Genomic DNA, 13,517 nt, shown 5'->3' with positions numbered 1-13,517 from the left:
AATTGAGGGGAAAGATAAATATCTTCTAGGAGTAAAAACACAAAGATAACAGGGCTTCTGGAAGGGAAAGATGTAAGCAACATTGAAACAAATGTAGAAAATTTTAATTATATTGAAGAAGGTTGAACTGTTTTGATCACATTTGATGATATTAAAATCAACAAGACAAGATGGAAGAGAAAAATATATATCTGGGTATATTTTGGCAAAAATCTAAGAATAAGGAGAAATCTTGAAAGCTTAAAAAAAAATTATACTGCTCTTGGACCATTTTTTCTTTACACTGAAAGCCATAAGATAGAATTAAAGAGAATTAAGAGAAAGGGGACAAAAACCAAACTTCTTGCACCCAAACAAAATACCACTTGTTTCACCTGGCAGGATGAGCATTGATGTTTGAGGACATGCAAGTATTCAGTATGTGTTTCAACTTCTCACTTCTTTTAGGAAGACACACATTACTATTCAATCAAACCAGTAAATTGGAGCGTTGACCTCAAGATGGTGGACAGTGAAGAGACTAGGCAGGATGAGCAAAATCTACATCAAAATGACACATGTGTTTTCAGTTGGACATATAGCTGCAGATAAATGCATGAGGGAAAGCAGAGAGAGTATATACTCAATACCAATAGTAGTTACTGCTGGAGAGAGATTAAGGTAGCAGTAACAGAATACTCCAGCCTTCTTTGTAACGTCTTCACTTTTATATAATAGATCTCAGTGTTATGTGTTACATTTTTAATGTGTGTATATTTTTAAGATAGACCAGGTTATGGAGGGCTATACGTGCCATGTTAAGGATTTCAGGGTTATAAGCATGAAATCTATCTACTTCTAGGATCTGATGTACATTTTAAGAAACAACTTGGTGAGGGGAAGGAATGGTAAGCACTTTGGCTAGCTGGTGGAGAGAGGAGGTTGGCAGGTCAGCCAGTAGTACCATGAGGAACTTGATGTGCAGTAACACTGGGAATGAAAAATACAGTTCAGCAAGAAAACTGCAAATGCTCCAAGCTCAAAGCTGTGAGGCTTTGGAGTAGTTTCTTTAAGCCATTCTTGTTTCCATAGTCTTATTTTGACTCAGTCAAACCAGTAAAGCAGCGTAAGGGTTTTTTTTTTTTTTTTAATTGGATTTTTTTTTAAGAGAGAATTTTTAATATTTATTTTTTTAGTGTTCAGTGGACACAACATCTTTGTTTTATGTGGTGCTGAGGATCGAACCCGGGCTGCACGCATGCCAGGCGAGTGCGCTACCGCTTGAGCCACATCCCCAGCCCCAGATTTTTTTTTTTAAACCTTTATTTTACTTATTTATTTTTATGTGGTGCTGAGGATCGAATCCAGGATCTTGCACATGCGAGGCGAGCGCTCTACCACTGAGCCACATCCCCAGCCCAGGATGGTTTGATTACATAAAGTCATAGCAGGCTGATGTTATGGCTCAGTGGTAGAGTGCCACTTAGCATGCATGAGGCACTGGGTTTGATCCTGAGCACCACATAAAAAATAAAGACATTGTGTCCACCTAAAACTAAAAAAAAATGTATATATTTTTTAAATAAAAATAATTATATCATTTTTTTATTTGATTACTGAGATCTCCATTAATGTTTAGACTTAGTTTCTATTTTTCTTGGAAAAATGATATAGATCAAAGGATTCAAGGATGATTTTTCTTAGGAACACTAAATTTGGGCTTTTGGAGAAAACTTCCCTGGATTTTGCAGTGTATGTTAATCTTTTGGTCAAATTGTTACCAATTCTGCAGAATTTCTTTTTTGAAGTGTGAAATAAGAGAAAATTGTATTGCCTTTCTGCCGGGTTTACTGTTAAAATAACAATAAAAAATGTTAAATGGTTTTTATTATCCTAGGACTGGGCACTTGGAGTCCTGCATGCCAAAATCATTGCAGCTATAACGTTGATGGGTCCTCAGTGGTGGTTGAAAACTGTAATTGAACAGGTAAGCAAGATCAGTTTTGAGAAAGATATATTGAAATGGGTTTGTGATTATGTTTGATTAATTAAGCTGTTTATGTGTCCACTTTCTATTTTCTTTTAACCCGTTGTCTTCCAAGTTTCAATTCTGTGGATATTTAAAAAAAATATTGACACAGATGTATTAATATAGGTTGGAAATTGTAATCTAGGCTTATTATAGTCTCTATTACCATTAAATATAAGAATACAGATTGTTCTATGAATAGGACACTGGAAATATATATGTATTTTGTGTGTGTGTGTTGTGTACACACACTGTTCTTGAAATTAAATGACAAGCTGGTACTAGAAAATACTTTCATGAATGCATTCCATATATTACATATGTATGTAATGTTCTGTTCAGTTGGATTCAGTAAAAAGTAACTTGTAGTAAAAAGAATGGAACTCTAAAAACATAACACTGCAAAGGTACAGTAAATGGTGTATGTGTTGCTCAATTTTAAGTTTTTACAGGTGATCCACATCTGGGAAGATGGGAAAGAATGGGTTAATGAGCACATATAACTTTTTAAAGAGGATAGTTTTATTATTAGGAGAGAAGAAAAAATTTATGCCCTGGGAAATATGTAATTCTTAAACAGCTTTGAATTCTGGAATTTTCAACAAAGAATATTAAATTTTTTAAAGAAGGAAAAGGTCAAAGGGAAAGATTTTGAGATCTAGGAGTGATGTATTGGAGTAAGGCAAATAAAAAACTAGTTTAATAAAACTTGTTACTGTAGTTTCCTCTGGTATGCCAGACTACAAGGGTCTTTAGTAGTTAACCTTTGTTGTTCTCAGTGAGGGAGATGAGTAGGCTACCTTTCGTCTTTGTGTTCGCTTTTAGGAAAATAGAGGAAGGACAGAGTACTTTCTGCCTGTGCTGCTCAGTTGCCTTCAGCTCTCCTTATATCAAAGAAGTGTAGGTGTTTAGGGGTGTCATATTTTGATCTTACATACTACCATGAATTTTCATTAGCCACTTTTAAGCCTCAGTTTAAAAGGTTAACCAGTAACATAAAATGCCTAGAATATGTGTCCAAAATAGAGGCCAATATGTCATACATGCCTTTTGGTTCTAATGAAGCTTAGTATTATTCATGTTACTAAACCTATAGTAGAGAGAGGAAAGGAAGCCATTACTTGAGGCAATAAGTAAAAGAAAAGACCAGGAAAAAATAGACTAGAAAGGCAAAATGGTTGAATATTCTAGTTACATAACACCTGAGATTATTACTGAACTAGAAACTGTGAAATAATTTGGTCGTTAGCGTGATAGCCTTGAAAAAAGTAGATTGTGCTCTGATAATCAGATTAGTGAGTATAGTAATTCATTTAAAAAGATGTCTATCTAGAATAGCCAATGTGTGATTTTGGTACTTATTTCTTTAAGCTTTAGTTGTCTAAATGTCCTCAAGGTTAATTCTTCAATCTTTAGCTCAGTGCCAAATAAATAAGTCTTACAAATGTGCTGCAGTGAAAGTTTGCCTCCCTTTTGATGTATGGGAAGTAAAGGCAGTAGTTCTCAGCTCTGTGTTCACAAGAAAATTGGGGAAAACTACCTGTACCTTGAGATTTTGATTCTTAGGAGCAGAGGTTGGGGGAGCAAGGGAATTACTGTGTGTTCACATGTGTCTCCAGAGTACAAACTAATTTAGAAGTCCATTAGGCATGTGAGGTATTGGGCGCCCATGGCAGCATATCTATTCAGGATAGGAGTGTGAGCCAGTCCACTCTATAGTCTCTGGCTGAGACTCTGGCCCTTGCATAGTTTGGAGATAATAAGGGTTTAATGGAGGCTGTGAAACATCATTGATTTTTTTTTTTTTTGTAATATTTCACTTTAAAATGCATTGTTTTCTTATGGCATTATTGTACATTTGTATGAAAATTGAATGGTTGGGCTTGATGGAGAAATATTGGGATACCCTCTTTTTTAATTATAATGCATTTGCGTGAACTAGGTTTCTTTGGGAGTGAAAGTAAAACTTTGAAGGATTAAGCCTGCTTGTTCTTCAGATCCCTGGTATGGGGTTTGAGAAACACTACATCCTGATTTGTGAGGGACATAATTGCTGTGGATTAGGGCAAGAGGGGAAAAAACAGCATTTGCATTTCATTAGTATTTTCCATTTATTTTCAGGGTTTTCCCACTTCCATCTATTCTTTCCTTTGCAGTCTTTTTCAGTAGAATTTTCTTGAGAAGGTGAAGGAAATATGTTAGAAATTCTTGGATTTTTAAATAAATTAACTGTAGAATTCTTTTCTGCTTTTTTTTTTAACATAAAATACCTTTTGTTTCTTAAAATTTGATTTATTCAGTTTTTTGGAAACATTTCCTGTTTACATTATTTTCTTGTCACATTTAGATAAAATGAATTTTTTTTTTTTTTTTTTTTTTTTTTTTTTTTTTTTTTTTTTTTTGGTACTGGGGATTGACCTTGGGGGCAATTAACCACTGAACCACAGACCCAGCCCTTTTTATTTTGTCTTTTGAAACAAGGTCAGTTGCTCAGCTAAGTTGCTGAGGCTGGCTTTGAATTTATAATCCTCTTGTCTCGGCCTCCCATGCTACTGGGATTACAGGTGTGTGCCACTGGGCCTGTTAAATAGTTTTGAATAATAACACAGATCACTCTTACATAAGATTTGTGAAAAAATACTTCAAGTTCTGTAGTATTCAATTGTAATTACTGAATGTTATTTGGTACTGTTTTAGTGCAAGGATGGTAAAAATTGTGATTATATTAGTGTTGTCTTATTTCACAATTTGTGGCTAACTGCACAGTGTTAGTAAGTAAATATACTCCTTTTAAAAACTTTCCAGAACAAGGTTTATGTTTATGCTCCACAATTTGCCTTGACTGTAGGAAAATATAACCAGTTTGAATCCTTTTGAGTTGACAAATAGCATGGAAGAATTTGTTAAGTATTTTTGTTCTAATTTTTTCTTATTGTTTTAGGTTTATGCAAATGGCATCCGGAACATTGACCTTCACTACATCATTCGTAAATTGGCAGCTCCAGTGATCTCTGTGCTCTTGCTTTCCCTATGTGTACCTTATGTCATAGCTTCTGGCGTTGTTCCCTTATTAGGTGGGTAATGCTGGCTATGGAGCTTTAGAGAGCACTTTATTAACTTTGTGATGTTCTTATGACAAAGGCTATCTGATTTCAAATGCTTTGTTGGTAAACGAATAATCATTTAGCTGGGGTTAAATAATAGATGAAGGGGTTGTGGTTGTGGCTCAGAGGTGTAGAGCACTCGCCTAGCATGCATAAGGCACTGGGTTCAATCCTCAGCACCACATAAAAATCAAGTAAAGGTATTGTGCCCACCTATAACTAAAATAAATAAATAAATAAATAATTTTAAAACTATTAATAATAGGTGAAGCTGAGTACAGTGAAACATGCCTGTAATCCCAGCAGCACGGGAGGCTAAGGCAGGAGGATTGTGATTTCAAAGCCAGCCTTAGCAATTTAGCAAGACCCTGAGTAACTTTGTGAGATCCTGTCTCTAAATAAAGTATAAAAGGGGGTGGGGATGTGGCTCGTTAAGCTCCCCTGGGTTCAATCCCTAGTACCAAAAAAAGAAAAAAAAATTATTTAGAATCTTTAGAACAATATTTTTAATAAAAGTAGATAATTTTATTTTCTAGTTTACTGTTTTAGCTGTTTCAGCTATTGTAGGAATGTCATTGTCTTAATATTATTTTCTGATTAATATGTATTATGTCCTGTCCACTGATAGTATATAGACTTAAGGATTACTTTTTGGTTTTCTAAACCTAAATCTTTTTATATTTCCACTATTAGAATTTTTTATTGTTGCTTTGGTTTGTTTTTTATTTTTGCAGTATTGGGGATTGAACCTAGGGACACTCTTAATACTGAACATCCCAGCTCTTTTTTATTCTTAGAGAAAGAATCTTGTTAAATTGCTGAGACTGACCTCAAATTGGGGCTGATCCTCCTGTCTCAGCCTCCTGAGTCACAGCATTTCAGATGTGCACCACGGTAACCAACTTTGCAGTATTAGAAGTTTCATTGTGAACCCCATTGGAAAGACTTTATAGAAGAAGGAAATATTAGTAAATGATTTTTTTTAAGCACTTTTTGGCTCTCTTTAGGTGCTTTATAGAATTGTTACATATTCTTAGAAGAGCTTTTGAAACTGAGTTTATAGAACTGAGTCTTGATGAAGTTATACTTTAAAGAGTATGTAGACAGTTCAAACTCCAAGCTCAGCTGCAGAGCCCATGCTCTTTCCACTGCAGAAGACTCTTGTGGCGTTTGGAATAGTCCAGTTGGGATATTAATTTTCTGATGTCCTTTGAAATATTTCATCTGATTTTAAAGCTGCCCTCCCGAGAAAGAGTTAAAACTCATGAATTAAAGTTGAAAAATATTTGAGTGTTCTAAAAGTTTAAGGAACAGATCTTTTATTAAACATAGTTTTATTTTTGTTTATCTTATTTTATTTATATTTTTGGCACCAGGGATTGAACCTAAGGTTGCTTAGCCACTGAGCCACATCCGTAGCCCTTATAATATTTTATTTAGAGATAGGCTCTCTCTAAGTTGCTGATCTCTGTTTTTGATCTTCCAATCCTCCTGCCTCAGCCTCCTGAGCTGTTGAGATTACAGGTGTGCACCACTGCACCCAGCTGTTTTTATTTTTTTAAAGTATAGCTTAAATGTGTAAATGACATCAGCTATTTGTGGAGTCCAAAATGTTTAAACTGGAAAGAACTTGAGCAGTCATTTAATCTAGCTCACTTAGGTTGTAGAAAGCCGAAAGATCTTGGACTTAGAAAGTTTATCTTGAATACTTGCTGTAGTCCGCCCTAGGCCCATCCTCTTCGTAGGGGAAGAATGTTTTTCATTTTTATTGTTATTCTACTCATGCATTAGTTTATTTTCTGTTGCTAAAACAAAATACTTGAAAGTGGGTACTTTATAAAGAAAAGAGGTTTATTTAGCTTACAGTTTTGAAGACTGAAAGTCTAGGATTGAGTAGCCCCATCCATTTGGTCTCTGTTGAGAGCCTCATGGTAGATGGTAACACATTTGTGGCAGCACATCTGGAAGAGATCACCTGATGAGACAGGAAGCCAAAGAGATTCAGGGGTCAAGTTCATCCTTGTATAACAGCCCATTTTCAGGAACTAACTCCATGAGATCAGCTTCCAAGGCCAGAGCTCCTAATGACCTAATTAATTCCTACTAGGTCCTACCCCTCAGTACTGTCCACCCATAAGTCACTGGGGAGCACCTTCAAGCCATATCCAAATTATAGCAACATACCACTTACAAGTTTCTTTTTTTGGTTTTACAGGTGTTACTGCAGAAATGCAAAACTTAGTCCACCGGCGGATTTATCCATTTTTACTGATGGTTGTGGTATTGATGGGAATCTTGTCCTTCCAGGTTCGCCAGTTTAAGCGCCTTTATGAACATATAAAAAATGACAAGTAAGTCTAGAATTCCATTATTCTGACCACTCTTGTGAAGGTGTTGTCATTTCTTAACTTTTGTGTTTTATATGATAAATCTCAAGAAGGGAAAGAATTCATATTCTGGATATATTTTATAGTAGGATGTGCTAAGATTGGGTGTAAGACATGAAGGGAGAGTACAGTCAGGTAGAGCAACAGGGAATCTGCAGTTATCATTTATGGAGCTGGAGAAGTTGGAGAAACTGGTGGTTTGGGGAGGAAGATTTATTTACTTTTCATACCAAATAATTTTTGTCTGTTTTCAAATGTTCTGTTTTGACAATAAATTAAATAGTTTTAGATTAAAACAGAACAGAACAGACCACCTCCATTAGACACTCCTCCAGGAGTCAGCATCCAGCCCATCCACTGACTCTTAGTGAGCCCTTCCTGTCAGGGAAAGGGTCTACCTGTGGAGGCTCTGCAGCCTTGCCATTCCAGCCTCAGTAACTCCTGCCTATTGCCATTACATCCTCTCCTCTGTCACATCACGTCAGTTTGGAGCACTCAGTATTCTATTCACAGACCATTGCCTCCTGTTACTCCATGTACACTCAGTGCCTTGCCATCTCCCGCTTGGCCTCACTGAAATCTGCCCTTCGGTTTCTCCTTTTCTCTAGAACCAGAGCTTTTCACCTCCTACTTTTTTCTTACCCTGCTTTCTGGTGATCATATTTCTAGTCCATTTCCTCAGACCTTGATTTTAAGCTGCTTTTATAAAATGTGAGCCCATACAAATAAATTTCCTGCTTTCATTTATTGTACCTGCCTCTGGCCTCTTGAGTGTCTGAGTTTGAGAACTGCATGTGTGTCAATGCACAGCATCAGAGGCCTTCTAATCTTTGTCGTACTTCCTACATACCCCTACGTGGCTCTATGGCACCTGTGTTTCTGTCTTTTGCAGCTGTTCATTCTAGACTCTCCTTTGGTCTACCTACCTATTGAAAGGCTTTAGGGAGGAATAAATTGACCTGATTTACATTAAAAATGTATCCCTTGCTGTTCTTAGAAGAATTTTTTTTAAATTTAATTAGTTACACATGACAGTACAATGATCTTGACATATCATACATTTGAATCAGATGGGGTGTAATTTCTCATTTTTCTGAGTATACAGGTGGCAGAATCACATTGGTTATGCAGTCACATATATACATACAGCAATTAAAAGAATGTTTTATTTGTAAGATTTTATCAGAGAGTAACCACCCTATGTTAACCACCTAGGTACCTTGTGGGTCAACGCCTGGTGAACTATGAGAGGAAATCTGGCAAACAAGGAACATCTGTGCCACCTCCACAGTCGTCCCAAGAATAAAGTGGTTGTCTCAACTCCTTGACCTTCCCCTTGCCTTTACGTGTCCTTTTTTGTGGACTTCTCGCTTTGGAGATTTCACCCCGTGATCTCTCAGCGTTGTTTTTAAGTTAAATGTACTTGACTTGTGTCCTCAGCATCCAGAGAGTAGCGTGTAAGGCTCTGCTGCTCTTCCCTGCATCTGCCGACATCACTGCTGTCTGAGATCTGTATATGTGTAAATAGAAGTTCTTTGATTTCCCTAAAACCTTGGATTAAACAGAATATGCATTGTACATCTTTAAACAAAATGTATATTAATTTATTAAATCTAGTTGTCACTTTATTTTGGACCTGCTGTGATCTCGACAGGAAACGTGCCACAGAGCAGTAGTACACAGGCGAGACCTTTCAGTGACGTCTTGTGGAACGCAGTTCTCGGTTTTCCTAGCAATTCTCACTAAGCAGACTGTACATCCTGTCTTTCTTGGCTCTTCACACCTTTCCAGGAACCTAAAAGGAAACCAGTATAAAGCAGTAGTGAAGTGTCTGTGGTAAGAAAACAGCAATTTTGAGCTTCACTGTCAGTCGTTTTGGGAAGTTATTTTGTATAACACCAAAGCTGTTGTACATTTTCTACTGCCTGATTTTTTTTCATGTGTCTGTGTTTGTAATATTGTATAGTATGTTGTGCTAGGTGAGGAGATTATTTTTAATTTTGATAATTTAATATTCCTAGTGATCAGCATTGGGAGTTGGGTTTTGTGCTTGTTAGGGGCATGTCTGTACTTAGGAAAAAAAAACCATACAAATGAAGATTTCATTAGTTCCTTGTCCCCCCTTCCACACAACTTTTTGACAGCAGTGGCCCAAAGTGTCGTGCAAGATCATAAATCTCTCACAGAATAACATCACCAACAATATTACATCTTACTGGACTTAGGACATTCTGAGATGCTTTTAAGTATAGATGTGGTCATGGTCTTGGTTTGACAGTGTTAGAGAAAGCTGGTTAGAACACCTAGTCCTTCTGGTGAGTGCATCATCGGGTGAGGAGTAGTGAGTACATTTCTCCTGTGTTTTCATCAGTAAATCCCAAAGTTTCCAAAGCTTTTTTGTTTACAGAATCAAACTGCGAATAAAACCAACTCTATTTGTCCAGAAGGAAGCTGGCTTGAGCTGGCCTTTTAACATAGGAATGTATTTCATTGGAAATGTGCTGTAACGTCTCAGAGAACTGTATACTTAACAGACTTGGTTTTCCCTTATAACCAAAGTTTCAAGTTCAGAGTTTGGAGGAATAGAATGGTTGAGCACATAATCCAAGTATTTAATGGTATTGGTTTATTGTAAGGGTAGTGTTTGCATTTGAGTGACAACTTAGAAGTTCTCATAGAAAATGGACAGCGTAGATTTTCAGAGAGTATAAAAAAATTTCTATATAGTATTAAAACTCATAAGTTAAAATCGGATATTTTGGGTTTTTTTAACAATATGAAAATCAGCCAAAAATAAGCTACCAAAATCAAGAGCAACAAGTTCTGGTGGTTTCATTTTTCAACAATTCTTCCTTAAATTGTAAGGAAATACTTCAAAATATATTTTAAAACATCAGTATCGAGGAAGAATATTGCTTGACATAGGATTCAGTGTTAACACTATTTGGCACTTTGAGATAGCCTTTTCTCTTGTGTTTGAAACAAGTCCTTTGCTAGCTCTACCTTTACTCGGAAATTTAGTCTTACTATAAAAAGTTGGGAGCATTTTAAATGTAATGCCACCTATCGTTTTGACTATATAAGTTGTTCTCTTGGGGAAAAACAATATTGATTTGGGCATATAACTTGATTATATATTAATTTAAGTTTCTTATAATTTTTAAGTAATTTGTAGATCTTGATATAAACTCATTGGAACACATTTTAACAGATCTAGACAGATAATCATAAATGGCTAAAAGTGGTTCATCCTTCACAATTTTAAATCAGTCTTATTAGATGCTTTGTTAAAAAAAAACACATCAGAGTAACTAAAAAAATCACCCTCATGTCACTGGAAAATAACTTTATATTGTCTTATTGAGGAATTCCTCCTAGTTTTTTGTTGTCATGGTGCTGGGGACAGAACCCAGAGTCTGGCACATGCTAGGCAAATGCTGTGTCACTGAGCTATATCACCAGCCCTCCAGGTTCTTCAGTTGTTGTTTTTTTTTTTTTTTTTTTTTTGTCCTGTTCTCTTCCATAAGATAAATCCTATCATAAGGAAGGTATTTTCTGGCTAATATTTACTTGGGTAGTATCCAGATTTTATTATTAACCAATAGTCATAAATATTTAAAACCCATCATTCAGAAGGTGCCAGTATTAGTATTGCTGCCCTTCTTCATGTAGACTTTTAAAAAATACTTTTAGTGTAGTTTTGCTTCCTTTTACATTGGGCTGAAACCGTCTTCAGGGAAGTTTTACTGGGAAAGAAGCCTTTTTGCTTTATTTTTACTATTTATAAATTGAAGGCAAATCATCAGCTGGGGTTAGTTTTACATGACTAGTTATCAAAAGTCATGGTACATATTGTACATTTCTTCATTATTAGCAAATTATGTTTGAGTTTTAGATTAACGTACTAATAGTTGATAAAAACTGAAGAAAAATGCCAATGTGAAATTTGCATATAGCTAGCCTTAAAAAAGCTCCATGTTTTTAAGTTTTAATTTTTTTTTCCTGTTCTCCGGAGAAACGAAGGAGATGGGACACCTCAATTCCACATGTAAGCAAGTAATTTTTATTTCAACATTTAATATGATTGTTATAAATGTGAAATCTTGTGTTCTTTCTCTCATACAAGTAATAGAGAATAACTTTCCATCAAATGATTTGATCCTCAGTATGTCATCTCTGTATTGGCAAAATGCTACTATTAAAGTGTAATTCTTGAATTTAGGTTGAATTGATGACTTTTTAAACAAAGAAACACTGGACATTTCTACACTGTATTGTGTTTGCAAGCACACACATAAGACTGTAGTGCCATCACATAAGAACACTGGCACTTATAAATACTTCACAAGTTAGCTATTTATTTTCATTTTCAGAATTGAGAATATTAAGCTATTTACTATGATGCTTTTTTTACATTGTAAAATTCCATGATTATGTTTAAAATATTCCTTTAGAATGTTAATTTTTCAGTCATCAAGAAAAGTCAAACCTAAAATGTCTTACCACTAAAGTATTATTAAAAGGCTTATTCGTGGAGATTCTCTTTTTTGATTAAGCTGTTTTGTATCCACCTATCTAATTTGCCCAATCAGATATTTTCTTGTCAGCTTAGTCCTGCTGTGTGTCATCAATTTTGTAAACAACTTTCATGAGTAAGGGCTCCTTTCAATTAATCCCCAGTGATATTTTTGGCATTAATATAACAAAGATGAGACAGTACCTACATGTTTTCATTCTTGTCTGTTCTGTATGAGTGCCTCATTTTGTAGTCATGAAGGTAATATACCTTATATAAATAAATGTAATGAGTAAGGCCTAGGAATGACTGTTGTAGAAGCTAAATAGAATACATAGTTGTTTGGGATGTCAGTTTTTTATTAAAGTGAACACCTTAGGTACCCATACCAATTTTATGTGTATATATTAAAAAAATGCTCCCTTTTCTATGTGATCCATTTGTTGCCTTCTGAGTTGAGAACAAAATTGAATAAAGTGAATGTTAGTTGTAGCCTAGTTTTTTTTTTTTTTTTTTTTTTTTTCTTTGTTGGAAGAACGTTTTAAAATTACAGAAATGTGAAGCTGGTGCGGTGGTCCATGCCTCTAGTTCCATCTACTGGAGAGGCTGAGACAGGAAGATTGCTTTGAGTCCAGGAGTTCACAACCAGCCCGGACAACACAGTGAGACCCTATTTCAAACATACATATAAAATACAGAAAAGTACATTATTAGCCAGCATACATAGATAATCCATATATTTTTAATAATTGTGTAAGAAAAAATAGCTCAATTTTCATGTGGTATGACCTTCCCCTTCTATTATAAACCCAGGTTTAAAAGCATAGTTGGAGAAACTGTAGCCACCTCTCCCCAGTACTTGAAAGGTAGCCATCTTCACTGGACATGGTAAAACCCCATCTTGTCCACTGCTTACTCCTCCACAAGACCAAAGTCCAAGCTTGTCTCTTTTTCAGATGGAGACTTTGACATGGTAAAACTAATCAAAAAACATTTTATGTAGTTGACCATATGTCCCAGAAAAAAGGGAAGGACTTACCCAGGTTCTGTTTATGCCTGAGTGCTCAGAATGAAGAGAATGTTTTGCTGTAGAGACCTTACTAATTTTTTCCATTTCTAGGTTTCAAATGATTTTCAAAAACCTGCATGTTTTTTCCTATTAGTACCCCTCCCCCACCCAGTCAAGTGCATTTTCACTTTTTTTTTTTTTTTAAACACAGGACCATCTTTAATCTGTGAAGTTGAATTTCCATCAGAGGTGCTTGTGTGGCGTTGCTCAGAAGCTGACCATAATTTCCCCTTGCACTCCAGCTTGGTGCCACTCCTGAGCACAGTGATGAGGTTTTGTTGGTGGTTTTCTGTGTTCATTTTGTTTGTAGCACTGCACTTAGTGCTCTACTTAAATGAGGCATTAGATCTGCTGTTAAGGAGCTGAGAATGAAAAAGAACACAATAGGTAGGACTAAGATGCCTTGGGGAACACGGAGAAGAAAGGACTGAGA

General features: G+C 35.7%; 1 protein-coding gene across 1 annotated transcript in view; it reads left to right on the top strand.

The window, feature by feature from the left end:
- The window catches only part of MARCHF6 (membrane associated ring-CH-type finger 6), an 83,777-nt gene extending 71,270 nt beyond the window's left edge, over positions 1–12,507 (top strand). The window contains exons 23-26 of the mRNA XM_081303826.1: positions 1,877–1,966; positions 4,950–5,082; positions 7,328–7,463; positions 8,715–12,507. Coding sequence (XP_081159952.1) covers positions 1,877–1,966; positions 4,950–5,082; positions 7,328–7,463; positions 8,715–8,805 — 450 coding nt within the window. The 3' untranslated portion in view covers positions 8,806–12,507. The remainder of the gene's footprint in view (positions 1–1,876; positions 1,967–4,949; positions 5,083–7,327; positions 7,464–8,714) is intronic.
- Positions 12,508–13,517: the final 1,010 nt, after the last annotated feature.

Source organism: Spermophilus citellus (genome assembly GCF_964194105.1).
Source record: "Spermophilus citellus genome assembly, chromosome: 1".
Classification (NCBI taxonomy): Eukaryota; Metazoa; Chordata; class Mammalia; order Rodentia; family Sciuridae; genus Spermophilus; species Spermophilus citellus.
Note: the sequence above shows the minus strand (reverse complement) of the source record. Positions and strands in the feature narration are given on the sequence as shown.